Source organism: Pinus tabuliformis, chromosome 7 (genome assembly GCF_031772625.1).
Source record: "Pinus tabuliformis cultivar Carrire ecotype Pingquan chromosome 7, CPIR1, whole genome shotgun sequence".
Lineage (NCBI taxonomy): Eukaryota > Viridiplantae > Streptophyta > Pinopsida > Pinales > Pinaceae > Pinus > Pinus tabuliformis.
Window position 1 is genome coordinate 645,814,470 of NC_142293.1, and position 10,975 is coordinate 645,825,444.

General features: G+C 35.0%; 1 protein-coding gene across 1 annotated transcript; it reads left to right on the plus strand.

Annotated features, from left to right (window-relative positions):
* Nucleotides 1-6,692: 6,692 nt before the first annotated feature.
* Nucleotides 6,693-10,108, plus strand: LOC149249104 (uncharacterized). Its single transcript, XM_089451946.1, has 2 exons — nucleotides 6,693-6,701; nucleotides 9,644-10,108. Exons 1-2 carry the CDS (start codon nucleotides 6,693-6,695, stop codon nucleotides 10,106-10,108), a joined length of 474 nt encoding a protein of 157 aa, XP_089308072.1.
* The last annotated feature ends 867 nt before the right edge of the window (nucleotides 10,109-10,975 follow it).

Genomic DNA, 10,975 nt, shown 5'->3' on the forward strand with positions numbered 1-10,975 from the left:
GCAATTATTTTTTCTTTGACTTTACATTAATGTGTGGTTTACGAAATATTTTCAATGAACACTCCAATGTTAATGTAACATACCTCATATTCATACTTAGAAAAAGATTGCGTTCTATGGTTATAAATAGCAAATCGAGGCCATACATTTGAATACGTTATACTCGTCATCATCCTATTCTTCTTAGCTAAAGTGAATCAATGACTTCATTACTTTCATTGTTACTTTAATTGAAAATAAGAAAGGAGTGGCACTATATTTCTTTGGTACTTGCAACCCCTATACCTCTATAATGGGTAAAAAAAATTCCTTTACATGAATGGACCTTGCGTTTGAACTGTGTTTATATAATGTTCAATTGTCTAGCTTACTGCACCTTACTACAATGCATTTCATTTTAATTTAACACTTTTATCTCATTAATACCATTCTATACTATATGAATAGATACATGCATCCTTATATTAAACGAGACAAGCTACATGGTTGCCTATCCCTGCCATGAACCGGCATGAAGAAAAGAAGCACCATGAGAAAGTTTCGTTTGTTGCTGAAATATTGGAATTACATCTACCTCACACAATCTTGAAAAAGGATCACAAATGATGACAACTTTGTAGTTTGTTTTGATATCTCCATATTTTCATAGTTTATAGAGAAAAATTGCCATTGTGTACTTTATGACCAGCACAATCGGCAGCAACCATTCTACCAGCAAGCAGCAAGGGCATAGCCATAGGTTAGCAAGGAAATTGAAATGGATGGCTTATTTTTTTTTGGGAACCAATATAGATGCATTTTTTTAATTGGACTCCATACTTAGATACTTGAGTTGGGCCTACTTGGATAGGCTTCTAGTTCTAGAAAATATCATCATTCACTAGTTTCATATAATACAATTTCTTCAGAGACCCCGCAAAACACTATGAAGTTGAAGTAACATTATGAAGTTGAAGTGGCGGAGAAGTAGGAGCTGGACACTGGCGAGTATTTCCCTTGGTAGGGTAGCTATGATCAGGTGAAGAATCAAAAGTTAAAGAGTCGACAGGACCAAACAAATAACTCTCCCTCTCCAACTACCTTGAATCATACTAAATAAAAGTCTCCAAACCAAAAGTGTGAGCCAAAGCTGTCTCACAAGTCTACCTTTTTCCTGCTTGTCTAAATCAATAGGTTTCAATGCAAGACCTGAAAGAAATTGGAGAAACTGAAGACACAATTGAGCAGTGACATTCATAATAACAAAAGAAAATGTCTTATGTTGTGAGGTTAATGGTTACACAAGGATATATGTAATCAGCACCTTGTCAATTGGATTCAAGGGAAAGTGTTAATTTCCCCAGAATGCAACATGCATAAAGTACAGGAGCCCTAACTAGACAGTTTGGGTCTTCCATCCATGGACAGGTCAACGAGACTCTTATTTCTTTAGAGATTGGATTCACCCTAGTTTTGTATTGGTTCGTCCTTGGCCCTGGCTAGTTGGCTTAATGCCCAGATGGCTCTTTACCCCAATAGGCTCCACCTTACTCCCTATTGGATCAAGTTGTACCTGACTCCTGCACTCATTGGGCTAGCTGGAAGCCACATCATAATCCCCTTCTTTCTCCTATCTCACCCCGCTCAGATTTCAGGATCCCCATCATACATCGGATCTAATAAATGGTTCATGAGCAGGGGCTTTATTATCAATCGAACTTGATAAACCTCAAGAGATCTAACAAGTAACCATTAAAACCTCCCAATTAGTCTACCTCTAAATGAGGAACCCCAATACTTATATCTTATAGTTTGTTGTCACCAACAATTCCACTGAGTACATTGCCTTTATTATTGGATTCAGAGCTACTTAAGACTTTGGAGTTAAAGCTCTAAACATAATTGGAGAGTCCTATATTGTATGCTCTCGAATCAAGGGGGCATTTCCAGTGTAGTTTACAAGTAGATCTTTTTCTATTTAAGAGGAAGGAAGTACGGGTTTCTTAACTTTGCCTCCACAAAGGGCTCCCAACAATAGAAGATGCTTATCCCCACATAAAACATCATAAGGATTAGCACGGTCCTCCATCACCATAGAGACAGAGATATTGGACCAGTGATATATTACGCTTTTCATGTTGATCTATTTAGAACCACATTCTTTGTAGACCTTCAGATCTCTTCCAAGGCCTGTAGAGGCATCAGTTCTGCATCGGTTTCACCCACTTGAAGCTATTTGTGATTTAATGAGTTCCAGTCAATGCTATAGCAGAGGCACAGTTAAAGCCAAAGGTAGTCACTGAAAAGGAAGATCTTGTAGTTCCATACCGAGTTGACCTAGTATTTGATTCAAATGAAGAGCTTGTAGTTCCATACCCAGTTGACCTAGTATTAGATTCAAATGTAGTGTTAAAACCTACATAGGTAAAGTCCCTTATGGTGGATCCATAATTGCTAGAAGTAGTTGACTTAGTTTCCCTGGTTACAGGAGTAGAGAAAACGCAGGGGCATATCGAGATAGAGATGAAGATAAAGACCCACCACCCCGACTATAATCCAAGGCATCCTTCAGTATATTCATACAGACAAATAAATAAGTAGGTTCATTATGTTCATAACAAGTATTACATATTGGTATTATGTGCATATAAAGACAGAGGAAAGGTTCACGCGTGATTGGTTGTGATCATATCATTCCTTTTCCCAAGCATTTAATACCCATGAACTAATGATAACATCAGTTCTCAGTTGACAAATATGAACGATGCATACAAGATATTATCCATGGTTATGGCATGATCACCTTATGAAGAGGCCAAATAAGATGACGGTTTAAATTTATTGGTCTTCATAAATTAATACAGAAATTTTATAAGCTCCAATATGTTCAACAGGTAAAAACTTTAGGTTAATAGTGATAAATACTAATAATATCGAACCATTTCTGATTAATATAGTCCCGTCGCATGACGCAATGGACTAATAAGATTATTAGTTATCATACCCTCTCATATTTATTACACCACGTATTATTTATATAACCTAGTGATTGAATCACATATAAATTCATATATAGCGCTAGGATTTTATTCCTTATATTAAGATTACCCATTGCATAATACTTAAACTTTATATATTATAGTTTAGGTATGGCGTGGGCCATTCATTACACATGGCATCGCCATGGATAGGCCATGGATACTTATGTATTCACATGCCCTTCACATGGATGGTTTGTACTGCGTGCCATCAAAGATTAAGATTTAAGCTTGAGATCCTATAATGGAGAATTTCTTGAGGATTCCCATAGTGTAAGAAAACCCTAGGTCACAATTCATTTAGCTCATTTCTTGTGGCATTACATGGCTAGAGCATTGCTCAGCTCTGAGAGATGTTCAATGTTTCTCAGCCACATACCTCAAGTTACAAAGGCTTTGCTCCATATTTAGACATGTGTATCTTAATAAAAATCACATGTCACACCATTGGCAGAGGTAATATTAGGTTTCTTGTAAATTTTCATAGTAAAAATTTTCATTTTTGTTTGCTTAATCCTATCTACAATCTGATGATATTATTCTTTGTTTCTCACACTAGGATTATAGAAATCAAGAGGGGTTCAAAACAAGTTTTCCTTATGAGATTCGACTACCAGTATTCATCCTGCGACCCTCATTGTCTAGTAATTACACAATTAATTTTGCTTATCCTTCCATGCATTTGGATTTTTCTCTTTATGGCTTACAATTCATACTAGTCTTTCACTATGTGTAGGAATTTGGCATGGTGATGGTTTTATTGTTCGGACGTGTCCTAGGCTACAACTTTATAATAGCCTTAGTAAGATTTTTAAGTCCATATTTGAGTATTCTTACTGCTTGTCTTTGGTCGTTCATCAACTTAGGGTTTATCTCTAAACCTTAACCTTGAGATATGGATACTTTCTATTACTCTTCTACTTTGGCTTCAGTCCTAGTAATTTCCAAATATTTTAATTATCTATTCTTTAATATCAAGTATTTTCTAGACTAAATCACATAGAAATTTTTAAGTCGGTGTGTTTCAAACCACTTATTGTGGTTCATAATCAAGACATAGATGGATAGTTGAGCTAAAAAATATATAGTATAAATGCAATGGAGAATCCTTCTTCAAATTATACCTGTAACTAGGGTCTTTGATGATAACCCTAAGTTTCTATTCTTTCTCATACACCAGATTCTCACAAGTCAATGACTTAATAGACTTTTGCATCCCTGCCAACTCATCTTAGTTTATTTTTCTCCATAATATAAACTATTACTCTTTAGGGGTTTTCTTATGAATTGGGGTTTTTACACTGTAGCCCTACCTTGTTTAATAACTAGTTTCTAAAGACTCCTTCAGCCACAACTTTTCATGGCTAAGGCACAATAGTTATTTACACAGTAATTCCACTTAATTGTTGGGTTCACTTGAGTTTAATATAGAAATAGTTCATCTTAAAGAATTATATTAATTGGTGAACGTCATTTGCACACACAGTTGCATGGAGTATGGAACCCCATGCACGCCATGGAGTATTGACCCTTTTGTGGATTTTGTGACTATATCATTCTTATTTTTAACCCAAATTCCAATCATATATTGTTGAGGGTATGCGAGATGAATGGATGTGTTTCGTCATTCAATTTGGATCATAGATCCTCTTATCCCCAGAGTTGCTTCCTCTTTCTACAAGTCAGTTGTAATAGCCTACTGACTTATTGTCTAAAGTATGATTGAGGAGCCTTGGTTATAATTCCTCAACAAAGCTTTCGTGTTGATGATTAATTTTCTTTGAGTTGTATGGACCTAAGGGTTCTCAGGACTATTGATCGTTCTAGTCTTTAATTGATGTTTATCAAGATGAGAGCCTGCTACTTTTCATAATTCTGGAACTACTATAATTTTTTGGATATAAAATTTCTTTGTATTCATACTTTTAATGGAATGAATGATTTTACTATATTTAATTTATCATAGTCTAATAGTATTTATTTTATTCCTAGATAAGAAGATCATAAGTTATTTTTTACCTAATTAGGTTCTTTTCTAATTTTTTTTTCTTTTTCTTGAATGGTATATGTAATTCTAAATTTTATCTTGTGCTTTATTTCTCATGAGTTTGGTCTATTATACTCTCGCCATCATAGGCAAACCTATAATAGGCTTGGTGACTTCAAATTATGTTGTTTGATTCTATAATTTAATAGTTAGCATAATGTATTTTAATATTTAACATACTTAATCATTACTTATGTACTACTTCCTCTAATTCCATTTCATTGTTTTATTAACCATAATCATTACGACCCTTTTAATACATCAATAATGACTGGTTCCTTAATACATATTGACTTGCTTATTTCTTTTTCCATCCAGTATGGAATCATTATTCTCTTGAGGAGAGTTTTTGGACTTCATACTAAACTATAGGCATATTTGATGTATCATATGTGTGTGTGTAACGAACCTCTAATTATACCCAAAAAAAAAAGAGTCATTAACCATTGTTATGTAGTATCATATGCAAGCATCGTATCTATTGTTTAAAGTGGTTGGTGCACAATATAATTACTGTTTAGCAATTTAAATGAATCCCTTGGTGTATTAGTTTTCTTTATTATTTAAACTATCAGTCTACCTACCTATACATAAAAATAGTCAAACCCCTTTACTAGGCTTTCCTAACTACCCCACACCTCTCACACTCAGTACATCGGCCCCATCCTTATACACTAGAACTCTGCTTATGTGGAATTTAGATGCATTCATTCCCTTCCGTGAGTTGGCAATCCAAGCCCTTCCCTTACACCAGTTGGCTCGGGTCGAACAATTTCTGGTACCTACCTTCTTATCAATTGAAAATTTGTTAGCGATGTACATCCTGGTAGGTGGGCACATATCTTGAGTTTTAGGGTTTCAAGGTTGGATCGAGGGTAGACATCCCTTGACTCTAGATCTACAGCCCTAATTCCTCAGGCCTAACCCTAATTGTATTTGGTTTCCACCTCTACAATCCTCGCTATTCTCGGTCTTTATGGAGGCTTGGAAAAAGTGAGGGTATGATCCTTCTATTTGAAGTCTAATTACCTAATGAGGTTTGTAGTACTACCGCCGTAGGAGTTCCCTTCATCTCTTCTACCAGAGCATAACGAAACCTCCTCTTCAGTGCTAGAAGACAGTCATACTTCACTTCCTTTTGATGGAGGGTTTGCAAATGATGGAGAATCTTGGTATCATCTTGGTTCTCTCACCCTTATGAATTCGATAACTATTTTTTTTTTTTTTACTACAATTCTCTGTCAATTTTTTCTAACATACTCTTGTTAGTTTCCATCTTTTGAAAGGGGTATTGATTCCCAATTTGATAGTTTCTTATTTATTTGTGTAAGAGAAAGTCCAAAGGGTTGCAGGTTCTATCGTTTTCTTGGCATAAGGATACCTCTACCACCAGGTTACTTGCCTCATGGTTTCTTGTACGCTTATCCAAGTCTTAAGCTGGTTTTTCGTGATAACGGACTTGATCATTGTGTTGGTCCTCTATTTAGGTGGTTGGTTGATATTCTAGTTCCTGGTGCTAACTCAGGTAAAACTCTTTCTTTTTACTCACATTTTTGGCGTGCTCAAGCAAGTTTTAAGGGTTTACTTTTGAGTAACATGGTTTTTTATTGGTGGCCCAGGTAAGCTCAATGGCGAAGGTTTTTTCACACATTTTTGGCGGAACAGAACACACCTCATTTATCTTTTGTCTTCTTATTCCAGGTTGGTGATCTCTTGGCTTTCACTCTCTCCATTCCATGGGGTTTCCCACTTGTAATAATACTACTCTCACTCTTATTCATTTGAATCTGGATAGTTATATATCTTGGGTTTACCTTGGTTCATGGAGGCATCTTTATGATTCCCTTGGCACTCTCGGTCACATATTTGAGTCTCTTAGTTTTATGTCGACTCCTGCTTCATCGTAGACCTAGGGCATGTTAGAGGACTATTCACTTGTGATTATTTTTCTTTATGCCAGAAATAAGTTTGACCTAAAGTCTTAGTCTATGACTGATTTAGTGCTTTGAGAATCTAGTAAAATGTATTATGTTTCCCGTCACACCCGTACTAGCCACATCGACTATATTTTCTTTTGTTGAATTTTGGATGGAATGGAAACTCTTGTTCATAAATATGAATTATTTATTTACTTTTTCTATTTTTGTGTTGACTTAATGAGAGAGAGGTATGGGACTATTCAAATGTGGCTTAGTATTCTATACTATTGACAATGGACCGCTTGTAATTTTTCTCTATATAATTCATGTATTTCGATTTGGGTCATTTGTAAACTTTCTCTGTATTATTCCTGTATTTCAATCTCTGAGAAAGATGGAATTAAATTTGTATTCTTGGACTTGGGCCTCGGGGGAGGGCACTAGTTTATAATATCCCTAGAATTTTCTTATCTCAATTAAGATTTTTGATTTCCATAGTGCATTGTTTATTTTGTTTCTAGTCATGAACTTTATCATAATCCTCTAGCTATTTATCATGATTGTATTTCCTTCTGCTGTAAAATATATTCATTACTCAGTAAATTGCACCGTAAACACTCGTCTTCCCATCCCATTTTGTATCTATACTATTTTAAAGTAATTTCATCACTCGTATGTATAGTTTTCTTATTTGAAGTACACACTAGGTTCCACATAGCTCTCTTCTATTTATGAATCAATAGAAGATAGTATGGCTGTCCTAGACATACTCAATCATGCATGCCACCTATGTTTATCTTTTATTTCTGATGAATAGATGTTGCTACTCTTTTTTCTAGATTTATCGTTGCCTATATGGTTGCATGCATCTATGGAATTATTTCGAATGCAACACATGTTTTAATTTCGATAGGTAGCTCTACTTATTTCATCTAACAATATTTTCATGCATGTACTCGAGTTGCACTATAATACAATTACTTGAAATCATGCATGCATAATAGTAAGAAGATTCACTTACTTATTTCCTTCAGTATCTCTACTTATGTATGACATGCTTGAATTTATATAAAACCATTTTTGTTAGATTCCTTGCACACAATTTTCTTACATCATGCATACAGAAAAGTTATGATTGACATGCATTGTACATTCAGAAAGATCATGAATTGACATGTATCACATATACCTGTAAGTAATGGCTAACTCAAGACATAATTTGATATTAATTATCTAACTCTCCTACTGAGTAATATTATACATATATCAAGAATAAAGTAACAACTTCATGAGAGATTCTGCAATATTTTTCACACATTTTTCTACCTACACCTTTTAGAACTAGAACATAACCAAAATCAACCATAATTCTAGTCCATGCATTTACTCTGCCATACTACATCATTATGAATATCATTGATATTTTCAGTGGTTACAAGATCATCTGACCAGTACTCTTACGTACGAAATCTATGGTTTGCAGCACCAAACCTCCCAACCTTGAATCACCTATGATTCCCCCTATGCTATGATAACTTGCTAGGCCTCAGTAACCTTCATTGAGCCTTGATAATGTTTATTTAACATTATCATGCTCACAGAGTTTTCCTTGGCAACGTCCTTCCTTCTAGGGATATTTTTCCCCTTAGCCTAGGATTTTCAATTCCTTTTTCCTAAAAGAAAAAGCTTGCTTTTCTTCTTGCAACGCTTTTATCCTCAGATTTTATCTCCCATCGAGATATCGTATAAATATCCATATATGTTTTTTAAATTTAGGAAAATCAAAGTGAATCTGATTCTTCTCAGATTCTGGCAAGTTTCATCTACTCTGGTGTCAGCCAACATGACTTCCAGAAATAAAATGAGCAACTTTATTTATTAATTTTAAACATCCTTTCCTAATTATAATAAGTTTGTTCCATCCTAGTAAAGTCACGAGTAATGGTAACCATCAAACGATTAATTATTTTAATTACAATGGGGGGTGTTAGAGTGTGTGTGTGTGTGTCCCCTTTATTCCACTTCAAAAAAAAAAATTAATAAGGACTTCCTAAGGTATCTACTTACTTTAATTACTAAAGCTTACAATACTAGATTCTACTACCAAAGAGTCTTAACCAAACCCAGAAATAGATTGAATTGGTTTCAAATGTATGGAATGAACTTGTTTATTACATTTTTCCTTACTCCTTTCTTGTTGACATTTCTATTTACTTTAACTCATATCAGTTCCCAATCAGTCAAGTTTTTACTTCTTCGCAAAAGGAAATAGCACTTTATTACCTTCAATTTGACTTTACACTTCTCGTATATATATATTTAATAGTAGAGCCTAGGTTTATTTTCATCATTAATTATTACGCCGTAAGGCATTACCCTTTGAGAAGAACTCCCCTCCCATGTCACCTGTCCCTTTGTGTGCCTTTGATTTAGGTGTTAGACGATAGAAATAGCCTCTACCATCAAATTAAAAACTAGTACTAGTTAGTTAAAATTCTCCAACGTGATTCCATGTGATAGTGTGATAGCCTTAGAATACCATGATTCATCCACACAAACCATTGTTCAGTGGGCATCCTCAAATAGATTTGAGTGAAATAAAGGGTTAATGGCATCCATTAAAATATCTATGAGGGTTTTGCTTGCCACTGCTCGCATAGGATGCCGACCTCATGCCGCTTCTCGACAGAATTGACAATATGGATAACTACATAGATGAGGATGGATTTTCTTGCGAGGCCCAACCGAGTGAGAATGAGCATTGTAGAGATTCTGGTATTATGAAATCATCAGAAGAAGATGAAACGGGTGCAATACCAAAGCATGTGGACTCAACTTCTTCCACTAGGGATGGTTCAGATGTTGGGGACTTGCAGGCTTATGGAAATGGAAATTTTCTTAGGGATTTCCATTTCAATTTCTTTCTTGACCCTATTGACGAGTTGACCATGGAGTTGAACCAGTTTCCATATTATGATGGTGATGTAATGGCCACCATTTCTTCTCAGGGTCTTTCTAAGAATACCGCATATAATGAGGTTGTTGCAGAGGTCTTCCATGGGTCTTTATGGGAAGATGATATTTGGCAGCTGACAAACATCAATGAAATTCAACAGGGGAGCTAGGTATATTGATAGGGTTTTAAACTTGTGCAAAGCATGGAAATGTAATATATGTGTATGGAAGTTATAATGAAAGCGCCTTTGTACAATGTTAAGGAAGACTGCATGTATTGTTTTTTTTCTTAAGGTTATTCATTTTGAAATAGCCTCGTTTTGTATATTCTTCCAAATAAAATTGAATAGGCAATGTAACACTCCTCTTATGTTCCTTTTCTATGACAAGAAGGGATGCATTTTAATGTAAAACTTTTTGAAATTGTTTCAAGATTGATTGTTCTACAAATATAATATTTTATTTGAAAAAAAAAAAGATATCTACATGCAGATGGGTGTGTTTTTCATGATGGCATCTGCAAATACCAGCTACATTAAAATTTTGATGGGGGATAATCATCTTTGTGCGCTACGGCGATGACATTTCTATGTGGATTATCAAGGTTATTACATGACGACATCGTATTTGGAGGGTGCCCGACTTGAATCTATTCTATTACAGCATGTGCGATTCTGGTTTAAAAACTCTATTTTAAAATATCTTTAACATTAGTCCAAGTGAATAAAACTATACTTCAAAAATTTGTCTTTTGCTTTGATGTGCACAACTTCTCTAGATTTAAACCTAACTCTCTACCACCCTTCTTCCTCACTTCAATTTTATTTTTCCATTTTTGAACAACATAGTATGTTCACTATTTGAAAGCAAGTTCCTTTCCAGATCCTGACAATTCTATGTCTAGTGAAATACTTATTCGCCACTTCTACGTAGCATTGGCACCCCTACATAGACGAGGGTATTAATGCAGTATGGCACACGTATCTGCAATGAATGCTTTCATTTTTTATATCTCTTTCTTTGCATTAAGCATGAAG